Genomic DNA, 16,431 nt, shown 5'->3' with positions numbered 1-16,431 from the left:
ATGCATATCCATCAAGGTATAATTGATGTTGCCCTTGCATACAATGAGACGTCATTGTTTTTTGACTACCAGAGCCCTATTATTTGCAATCGTTAATAATTTTTTGTTAAACGTCCGCTGGATTCCTCCAGCAAATTGAGATTAAATGGATTACCGAGACCGATGAGGGTAAGGAAGGTTGGGGAGCACAGAAATAACGATGTCGAAAGCTGTGAAATCATGGGAAGGGACAGCAGAAATAAGGAGACTAAGAATCGATATTCCTTGGCATGAGATTAAATAACTAATTCCAACAACATCCTGCAACTGTTTTATGACGATGTACGTTGAGATGCACCAAACTTGACGACGATTGACAATGCTTTACTAGCCAGTGTGATTTGAGCAACAATTTCTCGACAATAGTTCACAATTTCATGGATCAACTGATAACCATATGATAGACGATTTTTCACCAAAATCTTCAATTGTTCGCTTGCCTAAGGCTGACGTTGATGTCGGGGAAATTTGACTCTCCTGTCACAACATTTATCAGCGCACGTGGAGGCTCACACACTCGCAGACAGAGAATAATGTCAAACGTGTGTATGTAGAGAAACATCTTGGAGTTTATCGATTGGATGGAAAATGTTGTTTCTGCTGTATGAAAGGGCTGACCAAAAATTCCCATGGTAGGCCTTAATCGACCTATGTGATTAATAAACGATTCCTGAAATATTTTTACCTCAGAGGTTCTAGGTTATGGATTCTTTATATACATGTGATGTCTGAGAACAGCTATAAAGCGACAGAGCCTGAAGGAATGTATGAGAGGAAGATGGAAGAGTTGAGAAGCCACCAACACTTGTAGGCTAACAATGAAACGAGGCCGAAAAAAAATAACTGGAGCGTACATAAAGTTACGTATAGATCGCTAAAGCGGGTACATACACGCCACGTGCATGCAGATTAAAAGCATTGTGCAATGATATTTGACACGGAAGAATGATTTTCCGAAGGATGAAAATTCCAACGAATCGAATGGGAATACGGACTCAGCAGGAGGCGACGATGCACGTGTACCTATGTATATACAAAAGTATTCATCGGCATTTCCCCCTCCCGATGTGCCATTCAGAACGGAGCATTGTTTGAGAAAATAATTGAAACCAGTGTCCACTTTTGTACAACGCGTAGATTTTGTACGAGAAGTGAATTTAGTTATAACTATTCCTAGGGTTTTTCACGTATAAACGTATGAAGAGTGGTCGTCTCATAGGCAATGCATAACGAGAAAAAGAGGAAAAGCTGTGTTTGAAAATCGCTCGTTCAATAGAATTCGATAAAAGCGAGGGAAATAGAGCACGAATTCTATTGTGCACGGAGCGTAGATCTATTATTCTACAAAGCTACTCTTGTGCGAGTGCTTGTTGCCCTCAACGAAAATTACAAATATTTCGCAACGTCGTCTCATGGACACAGGCACAACTGGTTTTCAGCGGAGTCAACTTTTATGCAGATTATTTATTATAACACTCAAATGGTACGCTCTAAATTCGTGCGAAAATCGGGCTCCGGTTGATCCATTCGAGGATCATTGGGTCGAGAGTGCATATTCGTTCTGGAATATCCACCCACTCGGAGTGGTATTTATCGGGCTCCGACGACCTTTATTTATCCATACGAACTATACATACGAAACGTGTAGACTTTTATCGAGAAGGACCATTTTGATTTATTTTCATTGGACTCTTCCTTTGCCATAGTGCTCCAGCATCGCTGACACTCAACAGATATATCATACGTCGTTTGCAAGGACTAATGCAATCAGAGACACAACTATCAATCGAGGGAGATCGAGTTTCTCCGACTCGCCCGCCCCCCCCCCCCCCCCCTCGCCCCTCGCCCCTCGCTCTTTATCAATCGCTCTTTCTGTGTCGTGATAAATTCAACATGGTTGAATACTGCATCCTAGATCACGGTCTCGTCCAAAAGTTCAGGGATTCATCCGCATTCATGATACTTGTGTATGTGGGACTGTGTAGGACGCTTGCAGAAAGACGACCATTTGGCTGAATCGCCTTGATAAATGCGACACGTCGAGAACCGGTAAAAGAATTTGAGATCAAAGAGAAATATCGTGTGTATCGGTATGACAAGAAAAGGAAGAGGCTTCAATGGGCTTACGATTTTACTGGTTAAATTCAATTGCATCGAATATCGTGAGACTTTTGAAATCAGATTATTCGTCAATAATGTGGGCCGAATCTTTATCGTCTTTCGTGACTGATCGAGAAAGCTCCGATCTCAAATAGTCGACCCGCCGGTGTTGGCTCTGATGTTTATTATTTATATATACCGATATTCGGTGGACGCGGGTTCTCGTATAAAGGACCTCCTAACGAGATACCTCACGATATTTGTCAAGGGCAGCCAAGTGGGCATGATATTCTTGCTCGAAGCAAACATTATTACAGCACGAGCCGGAAGATATAAAAGTGGCAAAACGTGATAGAAATGGTCTTGTGACGGGGCAAGATGGGAGGATGTCCTGCTTCCCCCTGGGGATATATTCGGCTCCTTCCTACGGATTGATCCATTAGACTCTCTTTGGAATTTCTACGTGATCCCGCCAGTCACGTAATTGAAAAGCTCAACAATCTTTCTACGGTCTTTCCACTTGATCTTGCCGAGGGAACGTCGCTGTAGGCTTCGGAGTTCCTTCATTGCCGTTATTGGCATTATTAAGGGAATATCACAGCTGGACGTTTTCCTTCATTTGGACAAAACGACTACTCGTGGAGTAAAATTTTTTATCGTTCCTAATTTTTATTTGTTTTTTTCTCTACCCAAGTGCTGAAAAAACGGTCGATAAGGGGTCCTTGTATCACTTCGACATTTGCGGTTCGCGAGAATAAGCTTCTTGAAAGGAATCCACTCTCTTTCTTTCCCCTCACATAAATGATCATACGGATATCAGTATATCGTCGCGCGCAGGCCACTCTCGCAACCTCAACATCCACACGCTCTGTAATACATTTTTTATTAGCACGATCTCGGGAATGGAAGGAAGCGCAGGTAAAAGCGAGAGATCTTCAGATATTGATAAATCAAGACTTGCTTCGCAGTCGCAGCTGCGCAAGGAAACATTTTGTTCAGATTTTATCTGAGGGAAATCGATTTGATTTAGTAAGTAACGATAATCAATTGAGATTTGCAAGATTTCGTAAGATTTTCGTTCATTAAAATTGGTTGTAAGATCGCTGATTATAACTAATGAAAAAGTCTTGATAATCCTTCCGCTCAAGTTCACCACAAACATATTATAATGTTAGTTTTGTATGTACCTGCTATTTTTCTCTCCCTCATACGACGCCAAAGAGCTTCGGCTTTGCGCATCGGCCAATTTTCAACTTTCGCGCTGAAGCTTCGAAAGAATTTGTATTCTTTGAATTGTGACATCCTCCTACCACCCGAGTGGCCAGAAGTTGCTTCACTCAGGATGGACTGCGTCGACGGTGCCGGAGATCCGCGAACGCGACCTTTTTCCGACGCCATTTTTTCAATGTCTCGGATACGAGTCCCTTTTTATACGTTTTTCATTCAAAGTCTTCGGACCCGATGACTAAATTGCGAATTTCAGGTGCAACATCGTTGTCACTCACGTATTGGATGAAATACTTTCGAAAATACTGGATAAATAACATCGAACATCGATCGGTGATATACTCAGGTACTGTATTAGCGCACTTCGACAGATCGAAGGATAGAGTAACGTGAAAAGCTAAAAGAAATTTAACGCATTTATTGCCGCTCTCAAGATTGACGAAGCGAAGTAGAAATTTGAATGTTCTTTTCAATTTAAGGAAACATAAAAATCGACAGGAATCGGGAACGGAGAGGAAGGTGTGAAACCGAGTTAAAGAAACGTTGCGTGAAATGTGTACACACATTGAACAGAATATTGGCTCGACCTTTCAGATACTTCGGAAACTTCTACTCTCGAGATGCATAATTTTAATAACCCCAATAGAAAACGTACAGGACAATTTATCACCACCATAAAGTTAATGGTTATGTATGCGGTGAAAGCGCGTGAGGAAATAGTACTGATATTAAATAAAGAAGGAAAAGAAAAAGAGGTTGGAAATGTTGTGAAAAATTTGCGGAGAGATCGCGCGGATACTCACCGGAGGCGATCAATTATCAGTTATTCGGCTTGATCGATAAAAATTTATTTGCCCACGCAAAACTAGTGCTCGAATGTTTGAACCGGGCGATAATTTTCGAAAATTCGTAAGACCGAATGACGTCGAAATTTTCTTTTCAAGAGCATTTACCGTCACAAATGAGTGTCCCGATTTAAGGGCGAAGATTTTCGGCACGATTAAAAAGTTCCATCTTCAAAGGCCGTGTTGATCGATTAATTATTCCAAAGCCTACAGTGCGGTGGTTTTTTCCCTCATGTTTCAAACTTTATTCAGCGTTATTCTGGCGTCTGGGCACTTTGCCCGTTTATTTCAGCGATTTATTAATGGGAGTTGAGAGAATAAGAAAAAATTACGAAAAAATAAAGTTGAGCACAAAAAACTGGCAAGAGTAATTTAATTGTATCACGAAAGAAGCAATTACTCGGCGCGTGAGGGATGTTTCGAGAGAGTCGAAATTTATGGGGGACGAATTGAATGAGTGGGGATTAACCGTGGCAAATAAAATTTAAAAAAATCGATCGGGTATCACGGATAAAAAATTCTTCAAGCATAAATATAATTTTTTTTCGCGAAAACATTAGCTCCGGTCAAACCTTAATTCGTTGATTATGAAAATCGAGAGTGAAAAAAGCAATTTTGGAGTGCGACTTTCGGGATTACTTCTTTCTCGATCGAAAGTATTCCGTCTGAAAAACTTTGTCGACGAAAAACAAACTCCATCGTGGCAAATTTCTTTTAATTACTTTCTCAGAATCAATATACTCGCCCTATATATGAATTCGATAAAACAAGTTATCAGCAGACGCAACGGTCTACACCGAAACTTTATATCCCCCGACGATAATCGCCAACGAGTTTTAAAAACTGAATCAAAGGTGATACAAACGTCAATCGTTTTCAAAGTGTCAGCGGACCTGCTCCCACCTGTTTTGTAGTCTGCGAAAATGAATTAAATTTGCAATAGCATTTAAGCTAAAGGTTTAACGTTTTGATCGAATCGATACATTGTCCAAGGAAAATGAAAAATTAATCAACAACCCGTGTCGGAACGTGACTTTTTATTGGAATTGTGCGCTCCAGTCAGAGTTTATTTTCGAAAAGCCACGTGAAAAGGGGCAAGAGAAAAAACAATTAAGGAGTGCAGTGTGCTGTGGCAGGAGCTCCGTTGTGTGTTTCCCATGCATCGAGGATGGTGTCTGCTCGGAGGGATGATTTTTTTCAATATGGATGGTCATGTAACCTTTTAGATATGAAGTAAATTCTTATGATTTTTAGTTTCAACAGACTGTCAACGAAAAAATGTATTTTTTATGAGAAACAAGAATGAAATGAGCGTTTAAAGATGTTGGGGGTGAAAAGGTGGAGGAGTTCAAGACTGTTTGAAGGATTCTTTGGAACCCCACGTCCGAAGGCACACAATACTGGTCGCAGTAACGTACGCGAATCTTTCGAGTTCTCGTGATCCTTCCACTGGCTGAAGGTGGTACCGAGCGACTGCGGTTGTCAGGCTCGTAGGATTGTAGAAACGCGCGCGTGGTAGATGCGAGACTGGCTGTTAGGGAGTTAGGGAAACGGGCGAAGGAGTGAATATTTTCCAGCGCAGGCGCCCCCCACGAACCCGCGCTTTTTATCATGAAACCGCCACCGCCGGTGGACGAGCATCCACCCTCTTTAAAGCTGCCCTTTTTTAGAGGAGCAGCTTATTCATGGGCCGCATGTGTATTTTATTCACACCTGCATGCCTGCGCACATGTAAATTAATCGATAACTTGGCTAAATGTCCAGCAAGACACGTGTTCGAGCTTTCCACCCAACAGCGGCGCTGGTTCGGTATCCGACTATAAAATCTCCTTGAAACACCGCGGATGACGTTTCTCAGAGACACCTGCATACGTTACAGATTCAAAATTCTCGGAGTAACATGCTTCTCGCACAACTGGACGATCCTCCTGCTGCAGGCAGTTTTAATCAGACTACTGAAATTGTCATAATGAAAACGCCATAAAACTGAACTCAAACGAAGCAGAACAGCGCTGACGACGATAACGCCTTTAAAAAGTTCATCCACTTACAATATATAGATCCGTAATTCGATGAGAAGAAAAATGGCGATGAGTAATCGCCGATAATAAGATGACGGATATATCAACGAGAACACCTACGCTCAATCCAGTGATTTCTCGGGCTAGAGACTTTTCAACTGCTCGCTCTTTCGTAACGATCTCTGGCTCGTAATACAGAATTGTGCTTTGTACTATCAACACATATACAAAAGGGGAGTTTCGTGACTTGGCAAGGGATCCGAACGAGACACTAAATCCCGGACAGATCCTTTGACGCGTTTGCACACTGAAACACATTCGCACACACGAGCACAATATCGTTAAGACTCATTTCCGCATTGTCGAAAGTCGAACGTTCCGCCTCGTGTCGGTTAATGACGAAGTGTTGTGGCGCTTGTTTCTCCTCGTCCTATCCACGGTAAACAACTCTTCCTGTTACAAGCTTGTGATCGAGTTGAGAGTGGTCGGAAGTCGAGAGTTTCGTAATACCTCTTAATGGCTCTCCTTGTTCAAGAATACATGTTTTTACACACATAATTACATGGACACATATATCCATATGGGGCATTTTGTGTCAAGTTTACCGTTTTCGTTACGCGAGAACCGTTCATTTTGGAGCTGCGCTTCTGATTTACTTTCTCTTTGGCATTTCGGCCATGAAAGGTTCCAGTCAATTTTACTTTAAACTGCGTCTCCGGTTTCTCGATGTTGAAAATCGAAATTTATCGCCTCGAAACAACAAGCTTGTACTTTCACCCCAGAAAATCATCATTTGACTTTTCTTTTCGAAATCAATTCCGGTCTGTTCTAAAATCGAGAGAGTCAAGGGCCTAGAGCCCTAGCCCCATTCATTTTACTTATGCGCATCTCCGAGTAATAAAGGTTCATAAATCTAGACAATAGCCCGGGGAGCCCAGACCCGATGCCCCTTTGCCTCCCTCCTGCTCTCTTCCGCTCTTGTCCTATTTCACCTTTTTTACAAGAGCTCTGGAATAGCTTTGTCTCGGAGGTTCGCTGCAACCAGAGACCCGGAACCGATTTATTAAGGAAAGTCGCGTGAGTGATTGAAAGGGAGAAAATCTTGGCGAATATCTTGCGAGTATCTCGTCGATGAAAATTTGGAAAGTCAACCCATCTGTATATGTACATTTGCTTATTAAACGAACGAGGACAAGAGCAGGGCGGGGGAAAGTATGTGAGCGCGCCAATTCCATTTCCGCAAACCGTCGGAGTTATGCATTGTTCGTTATAAATTGACAAACGGAGTGACGCTTTGTTGACCGATGAATGGCGGTCGCGAAACTCAAATTGGTTATCGATTAAGCTACACAGCGATTCAACATGTATATTTCATAAGTACGTCAATGTTGCTACTCTATGAATCGAAGGGTTCCGAGTATTTTACACACGAACATGCTGTGCACAGAAAGAACGCGGTACCGAGTGATGTCCAACGCTCAAAATGACCCTGTTCGACGTGGATCTGCACTTTATTACAGCGAAGGCAAACGGCTACACGTGTCCATTGAGAAACACGAACGTATACAGAAAACTGAATAAGCATTATCACTCCAGTGGCATCGGTAATTTCAATCGATAGGTTCTTCAATTCACGCGGTTCAATCCCCAAGTTCATTCAGGGTCAGCGCATAGGTTAGGTGACGAGAAAACTATATTTTGCGATAACGGTAGAGTTTTGCGAATCGGAAGCTGGAGGGTTGAATGAAGATGGTTCAAAAAAGTAGAAAAATCAGAATCGACGAAACGTGAACGAAATTATAAGCAGAATGCTCCTTATAATTTCGTTTTTGTCGTCGAGTTCATTGGTGATTCGAAATAGATAAAGTGATTCGAAGTACTCACCAGAAAGTTGACGCTCAGACTGCGATCTCGGCTGTCGCGGTATCTGGAAAAATGAAAAGAAACGAAATCAGTGATACAGAATTGGAAAAACGATTTGGCGCGAGTTGTGAAAATTTTCATATTTTCTAGTTGTTTGCATCGACTACGAACTTTCATTTTTTTTAATTTCTAGGAATCAATCGTCATGATTTGTGTCTCGTCCTATACGCGTGTTTGAAACGAGTGAAATGTTCTCAGAACCTCGTAAATATCAGGTTTTGTATCGGAATGAATTCCTCTTCGTTCGTACTCAATAATGAACTTTAAAAAAAAAAAAAAAAATGTTCGAAACCTCCAGCGCTCCCGGGGATCTCGTGGAATGCAATATCCCGGAAAACCTTGAAATTTTGAATAGTTGTAACGAGAAACGAGACAGATGATTCGATTACATTGATTGAAACTCGCTCGTTCAAAAGGATTTAATTGAAAATCAAAGATATCGTAAAGTTTATCGCGATTTCGAAATCCATGGCAATCGGAAAATTCTATCAGAGCAGTTCAACACATGGGGAAGGAATTCGATTCAAATTTCGATGAAAATGAAAGAATCATTCGAGTTTACTGAGCCATGAGATTTCTCTCAACGACCATCGGTCCATCGATTCGTAATGAAATTCTCGTGCAAGAACTCAAGTCCAAAGAGTATGCGATCTGCCTGAAGTGGAAATTTCAAAATAGCTCGCGTATTTCAAAACGCTAGAAATTTCAGTAATCTGCAAACCCCAATTTTGTAATTCGAGTTATCCACTGTGGATTTGATCACGAAATTCGAATCGCAAATTTATATCCAAGGTGATTCGAAATGGAAAAATTCAGCTCAATCCATACCAACGTATCAATATTTATAATTAAATTGAGAGTACTTTCAATACCGATGAGAGTCAATTATTAAATTGTGCACGAAATGAATTCATTTATTCGTAACGGTTCGACGAGATGAACGTAAACGGGTATATTTTCATGCGAGTTATATATCGTGTCGGAGGCCAAAGGAATTCACCATGCATACGACGAGACACACACGCCCCCTCGACTGCTTGACGAGGAAGAAACAAAAGGGCGTAGCCCAGCTTGGATTTTCACAATTTTTGTTCCCACAGTGATGGCCTTCCGCCGGATAAAATTCGATACAGAATCAATTTATGCTGCTATACACGTATAGACATGGAAATATAGAGCTGTGCATAGAGTAGGTTCGTTGTAGAGCACCACAAGCGAATTATTCGAGGGTCGTGTGATACCAAGCGATTAAAGCGCGACACAGCTCACTGGTCTATTAGCTTTGATCATTCACGGACACCACCTGATCCAACGTATAACGTCTATTGCTATTTTCTCTCTCTCTCTCTCTCTCTCTTTTCTCGTTTGCGTAGTTTAGCGTTTATGTGGAACTCGCCAGTGGCGCCTTCTGGCTTGGCTAAAGCTCGGTATCCGATCATCCAGTCTCGTGTCCGGTTACCTGATCATGCGAAATGATAAAAAAAGTGCAAAACACTGGCGAGAGTAGGATATTGGTGGGCGCAATCTTTCAACGACGAGGGAGCATTTCATTGGCGATTTGTCAATCTCGATATTTCTGATCGCGTCAGAAGCTCCTCGACGAAAAGGTTTTCATTGCTGGGGACTCGCTTCTATCGAATTTATTTCATTTTCAAATAACTCTCTTAATTACGAGGACAAATTCGCAATTACAACGACTAATTTGACTCGTTGTTTTTGAAATATTTCGAATACATATCTCATGCAAATTGGTTTACGGGAATAAAAATTGTGTTAAGTCAGCCTGGAGTGAAATACAAATACCCGTATTTGCAACCGACTAACCGGGGTGTACACGCCTCGCGTGGGTTGTGACTAATGGGGTCCCATAAGCACGCGGATCTTTGCGGATCAAGGAAGGACGAATGGTTACGTTACTCGCGGAGAAAAGCAGAGCTCCATGGTCAAGTGAGACCAAGAAACTACACGGGCATTTGCGCATGCACGCACGCACACACGGACACATATGGAGGCACGATAATCTCAAAACTCTCGCGAACGCTGCGTATACTTCGTTTTTCTCACTTCTGTCACGTGATTAATGTACGCGTATTAAGGATATACACGCGTAAGTTCACACACAGACTGACTATTACAGTGGTACAGTTTCGAACGTTTAGTCACGTTGAATTTCTAAATCTTAAATCCTTCTATCATCGAGACCACCGATTCTGCGGCTTTGCCTATTTTGTGATAAATTAAGGGGGGTTCTGCTTTAGTAAGTCAATAAAATCTATTGGGGTTGTGAATTTTTTCTAGGATAGACGGAATAACATTGTTTTGATGTGAGAAATACTCGTTTGTACACGCTTTATGCGAAAAGTCTGATTATCGAAATTTCGGAGATCGTAATCATTTTCTGAAACGAAAATTCTCAATTTTTTTCCCATTTTCATCTATTTTCCTTCCATGCGAGCTTATAAAAACCCGAAAAAATTGCGAAATTCTATATTTACAGGACATTTTTTTTCTTTAGTTAGAAAATATATGAAAACGGGAAAAAAATTTGGAACTTTCGGCTCAGACAATAATTACAATCTCGACATTGTACACAGCTGAGAAATTTCGACAATTAGACTTTGCGCATAAACCATGTACCTAAAAATGAGTATTTCCCACATTAAAAAAAACGTTTTTGTTCTTTTGAAATATCCTTGAAACTATATCGAAAAGTTCGCAGCGCTGAATTATTTCCGTCTATCCTAAAAACATTCCCGAAAACAATGAATTTTTTTGACTTTCTGAAGCAGGACCCCCGCCCCCCTTAACGGATAATGAGAATTCGATTGGGTCGTATCAGAGACACGAAAAAAGAGAATGGCATCGAAGTACTTTTTGCATTACTCCGATCGTTTTGATGAAAAGTTGAAGCGAGTTTAATTGAGAATTGAATTGCCTGGAACTTGTACCCAGTTTGATGGTATCTACGAGCTCAACAGTGTATCGTGAAGGTAGGGAATCTTACCGGTTTGGTGGTGGTGTCCGTAGCAGATTCCTTGTTCTCAAGTAGAGGGGCACTGCTGCTTTTGCTTCCTAATTCGATCTGAAGGGGCTCGTGCTTGAGTTGAAGACTAGCAGCTGAGGGTGACGAGGGTGCGCGTGGCAGTGCATCGAGTAATTCAGCCGAACTTAAGGAGCTACTCGCTGTGATGCAAATCGCTGTGAATTCGAGAACGTTCGATTAATTTCGGTGTTAAAGTTTGGCGCTGTTTTTCAAACACGTAGGATCATACGAAGTTTCTTCAAATCATCAAAAATCTCATAATGATTCTATTGATTTTTGGCAATCGAATGTAATATTGATGTTGATAAATTCCCTTCAGGATTGAGATATTGCCGCTTTTACCTAGGGGCAGATTGGTCGGCCTTGGGGCTTTTGTTCGTGGCAGCGTGTCGTCCAATCCACTGCTACTGTCGACAGCCTCCTGTGAACATTGATCGTCATTTTCACGTGTCTGAGTGTGAACGCTCTCTCTGCGTATCCAAACGTCCGACGAGCCCCTCTCGCTGTGGCAGCTTAATTTCGAGGGTCTGCGTCGGATTCGTTCCCAGGTCTCTTTGCGGTGGCATTTGTTCCCCGTAGAGGCTGTGAAAATGGCATCGGTTTAGGAAGGGAACAAAAACTGAGAAAATGACGTATATTTTTGGACTGAAAAAAAAAAAAGATTTTCTTCCCCTCGCTACACTTTCACGCATCGTTTGTACGCGAAAATAACGGGAAAACGGAAGGGTGGATGAAGCAGGTTCGTACTCACGTTTGACCGGACGTCGATCTGTACTCCTCGGAGGACTAGCAGTTCCGATTCCACTCTCGAGGGGCGAAGAACCCCTGTCATTGGTCGTGTCAGGCGATATACTTCCGGATGAAATTTCGTCCATGCTCTGTAATAAATCCTGAGACGAGGAGGATGATCTGTTGTCGTCATCGACCGTGTCTTGTGGAGAACTGGGCTCCAGAGCGCTCTCGTCCTGGATGGAATGAGCGTCGAGCTGCGATTCGGCTAAGGGAGAAAGAAAACATGCTACTCAGGCGACGAAATCAAAGGATTTTTTGGTCCAGACGAAGTTAGAGCTTTCGGGTTTACCTCGAGGCGATTCACAATCGCTGACCCACGTAAAACTCGAGCTTCGAGACATGGCTGGTGATGTTTGCGTCGCTATGTTATTGTAGGCGAACGACTCGGTGGGCAGGTTACTCGGACAACAGGAGGTCGAGCCATTGCGGAGTCGGGAAAACAACGATTGGAGAGATATCGGCAGCTGGTTTACAAAATAAAGATTAACACGAGAATCCTTTGACGGCAAGATTTTCCAAATGGAAAATTCGAGTTTGGAAATAGAAAGGGTGAAATGCTTACTGATCCTGATCTCGAATTATTCTCATCGATCCCGATCCCCTTGGCCGCGGCGTCCTCCTGTTTAAACTTTTCTTTCGACCTCACGATTTCTGCGGACTCATCGGTAGCAAGGCATTTCGCCGTATCGTGAATATCGCAGCCAACGGCAGCGTCGTTAACGCTCGTACGTCGCACGGAGTTGAATTTCTTTAATTCAACGGGACTTATCTGGCTCACGTCCTTGTCCGATTCGGAAAGCCTCTTGGCGGTAACGTCGGATCTCAAGGTCAACGGAGATGCCGTACCGATATTTCTCGCAAGAGAAGAATCTTTGGCGACTGTTTTATCATTGATCGTAAAGTTTTCGTTGATCGGTACACCGGAGCCGAGCTCGAGGAGGTCCTCGTCGGGAAGCGAGGAGACTCGAACGAGTACCGCGTCGCTGATGCTCTCCCGAAACACAGGTATGTGACATTTGCGTAGAATTTTTGAAAAGGGAAGTCTCTTGTCGTCGGTCGGCGTGACTGGAGCGGATCTCGGGATTGATGGATTTTCGAGGGATTTCGAACGCGTCACGAACTCTCGAGACCTCGAAGGAAAAACCTCGCTGTAATCAGTGTCAGCAGATTCGGCACTGTTTTCCGAGCGCGCTAGACCGCTTTTTGCCAATTTACCGTGAAGCAAAAATCTCGGACGTTTTTGGGTGATCGGGCTTCTCGGTAGATTAGTCCTTTTGCAACGTTGTTCCTGCTGCCGCTGTCGAGGTGGCAACTTTTTCGAACATTCTTCATTCCCGTCGCTATTTATTGACGTCGATCTATCCGTCTCCCTCTCACTCGCCGGATTATTCGTCGCGAACGACGAACAAGAATCGAATGTTTTATTCTCACGAGCTCGCCTCTCCTTTCCGCACTCAACAGACCCTCGATCGTTCATCTCGCAATCTTTCCCTACATCTACGATTTTATTACTCTTTGGCAATACACTTACGACGACGCAATCGCTCGTACGTCCGCGCGACGTTGGGCCGCAGCGTTCCGAGTTTATCGGCAGACTAGAAATTTTATTCGGTACATCGACGATGAGCGAATCATTCGAATCGAGATTCGTTGACGTTTCTGGGCTATCAGCGAACGGTTCTTCGTAGTCGGAACTCTGAGGCTCGGTCAACGATTCTTTCTCATCTTTGCCGCCTTCGAGACTCTCGAGCGGGTAACTATTGTCTATTTTCGTGGGGAAATTATCGATTTTCTTGATCATCGGTTGTCGCGCGATAATCAGATCTTTCGGATCTTCGTACTCCGAATTTAGCACGTACGACGCGGTTATACCCATTTTCATAGACTCCGGAAGATGCTCATTCTTTACCGACACATCGTTCAACCGCGCGTCGCCATTTGTACAAACGTTCGATGACGATTTATCAGCCTCGAAGCTCTCGGCGCACTCGCTATCCGATAAACCAAATTCGCTCAATAATTCTTTGTAATCGATAATCCGATCATCGATCACGTTTTTCCGCCAACAAATCGTTCCTACCGGGCTCGAAAAATTCTCACGCACCTTCTCGTTCGACTCTTCATTTCCGATCTTTTCAATCGACTTTCCGATTCGATCCTCTGGACACTTAAAAGTCTTTCCAACTTCGTTCCTCTCCGATCGAGGAACAGACGAAATGCCTGAAGTTTCGTTGCATGACGATTTAGTCTCGACTAGAGATCGATCGTTCGGGCAAGATACGCTCGAGATACGAACATTGGAATTTATTTGGCTTTGCTTACGCGAAATGTCCGTTTCCCCGGCTCGGCTCAGCGGCGTCACTGCTGTTGGTATGATAAAATCGTCGATTTCCTCCTGCAACAAACGAGAAAAAAAAAATTACTTCAAAAATGCAAAAGTTCTGAAAAACCTTTTGGAAAAATATGTCCAAATATTGAGAAAACGCGACTCGAAAAAAAATCCTTGGAACGTCATTCCTCGTAGAAAAACAATGATCGATTTAAGGAACACGCGACCGTGTAATGATCGGCCTGTATCTATAGATTCCGGTGATCCTTGGCACGAAGTTGTGCACACGTATATAAAAACCGATTCGCGCAATCGATCGGTAGAAAATCGGCGCTGCGCTGCTTGTACCTCGATAAACATGTACGAGAGAACTGCAATCTGTAGTTGCTGCGAGTATATAGGACTGTATAGATAAGCATTGGCCTCGAGCGTATTATACGTCGATCAATTCAAGGCGCACATCATCGACAAATTGTACGTACACGATCGATAAACTTTTTTTTATTCTCCTTCCACTGGCAATTTAATTATAACGTGATTTCTTCTTAATTCCAGTGATTCCATATCTTCAAAAAAAAAAAATCTGAATAAAAGTATTGATCCATTGAATATTTTTGTTGTCTAGCATATTATGTTCGATCGTCTAAAAATAGATCCTTTGGAACGACTTTATGCATAATGAGACTGAAAAATTCCTGAAGCCTTTGTTGGAATGATTTTTCCAATGTTACGTCTCCCTCGAATATTGAATTATAAGATTAGGCGTGAAACTTCGAAGAATAGATAATTTGCCGGAAGTATAAATGGTTATCTGATGGCAGCGTAAATTTCAAAATATCGTGCCAATTATCAGACAAGAGGGGTGAATAACCCCGTGGCGAATTCGTGCAATTCCGCCAAGGGAAAGCTTCAAATGATTTCATCGAGTCTCGTTCCATCTTTTTCTCTCCTCTGGAGGAATAACACAGGATTACATTGGGGATATAATAATAAGAGGGTATTCGGTCTGGGATTCACCGAGAGAGGACCGGGGCGATTATTATTGTCGATTCCGTGAACGCGCGACGAGAAAGTGTTTCGGTATTCATGGCTGATGCTCTGTGAGACGAGAGCGAGTTCGGGAGAGAGAGATAGTCACGATTCACTCGAGATTCAAGCTCGACAACGGAGTCTGTGTGGTTCAGGTAAGATTACAGTATCGACGTTATGTATACCTGATGCATTCTCTCGTTTTGTTTCTCGTTTTTTTTATCTTGCTGTTTCGTTGTTCGCTTTTTTTTTCACCGTACGGGCGAATTATAATTCACGGCAGTTCGTGCGGTGCACCACGTGGGCGATGTGTTCACGTAATTTAATGGGTCAGACGTGTATACAAAGGAGCGTTGAGACGCAAATTACGTACAAACCATACCGTATTTTATACCGTTAAATTTACCGAATTAGAGTAATTAAATAAGAACGTGAAAATCGGAAAAATAAACAGCGTTGGAAGAGCCTGAAGATAGGAACAAGATCGAAATGCAGGCTAATTATTCAGCCTCGTTGAATACAGACCGATGAGAAATTTTGCTCGAATTTACGACGCGGTTTTTGAGCGAATACGAAAAATAATAAAGTGCAACTTTTACTGAAAAGGCCAACTTCATATTTGTGTATAAATATAAATATGTTTGCACTATTTGCTTCGTAGTTCTGCGAGCTGAAACGTGACGTCAACGAGCAAAAACTCGTGTCGCTTTAATTAGTCCAATTCCAACGGGTGTACTTCCACATGGAATCCTCCATTGGTATCTCAGTATCAATGTGTTTTCTCCAGTTTGTAGAAAATAACGAGATAGCGAGGAAAAAGGTCTCAGTGAAATAATCACTCGTCGAATAAAATTCTATTCGATCCTTTTTCATTCATTCGTGTATCACGTTTCAAACATCAACGAACTTCGGTTGAAATGACCGACGCTCGGATTATTTTCGCAACTTTTATATAAAGTTGTTCCACAGACTCGTAACTCATACGTCGAAGTTACGAAAATTATACGAATTGCGTTTTCCGGGTACCTTCGTTTTGCTCCAATGAGAATTGTTTGAAATTTCATTGTGTCAAATTTCCAGAAA

The 16,431-nt window shown here is 42.4% G+C and overlaps 1 protein-coding gene across 2 annotated transcripts in view; it reads right to left on the bottom strand.

Annotated features, from left to right (window-relative positions):
* cv-c (crossveinless c) overlaps positions 1–16,431 on the bottom strand; it is a 128,588-nt gene that overhangs the window by 62,865 nt on the left and 49,292 nt on the right. Inside the window, exons 3-9 of one of the 2 annotated variants that reach the window (XM_043423230.1) lie at positions 14,313–14,385; positions 12,553–14,210; positions 12,280–12,454; positions 11,950–12,195; positions 11,541–11,780; positions 11,160–11,353; positions 8,117–8,159 (exon numbers count right to left, since the gene is read on the bottom strand). In XM_043423230.1, coding sequence (XP_043279165.1) covers positions 8,117–8,159; positions 11,160–11,353; positions 11,541–11,780; positions 11,950–12,195; positions 12,280–12,454; positions 12,553–14,210; positions 14,313–14,385 — 2,629 coding nt within the window. Of the gene's footprint in view, positions 1–8,116; positions 8,160–11,159; positions 11,354–11,540; positions 11,781–11,949; positions 12,196–12,279; positions 12,455–12,552; positions 14,386–16,431 lie in introns of both variants that reach the window. The other variant, XM_043423229.1, reaches the window with a different exon arrangement.

The sequence above is a fragment of the Venturia canescens genome, chromosome 7 (genome assembly GCF_019457755.1).
Source record: "Venturia canescens isolate UGA chromosome 7, ASM1945775v1, whole genome shotgun sequence".
Taxonomy (NCBI): Eukaryota; Metazoa; Arthropoda; class Insecta; order Hymenoptera; family Ichneumonidae; genus Venturia; species Venturia canescens.
This window is presented reverse-complemented; position numbering and strand designations above follow the sequence as displayed.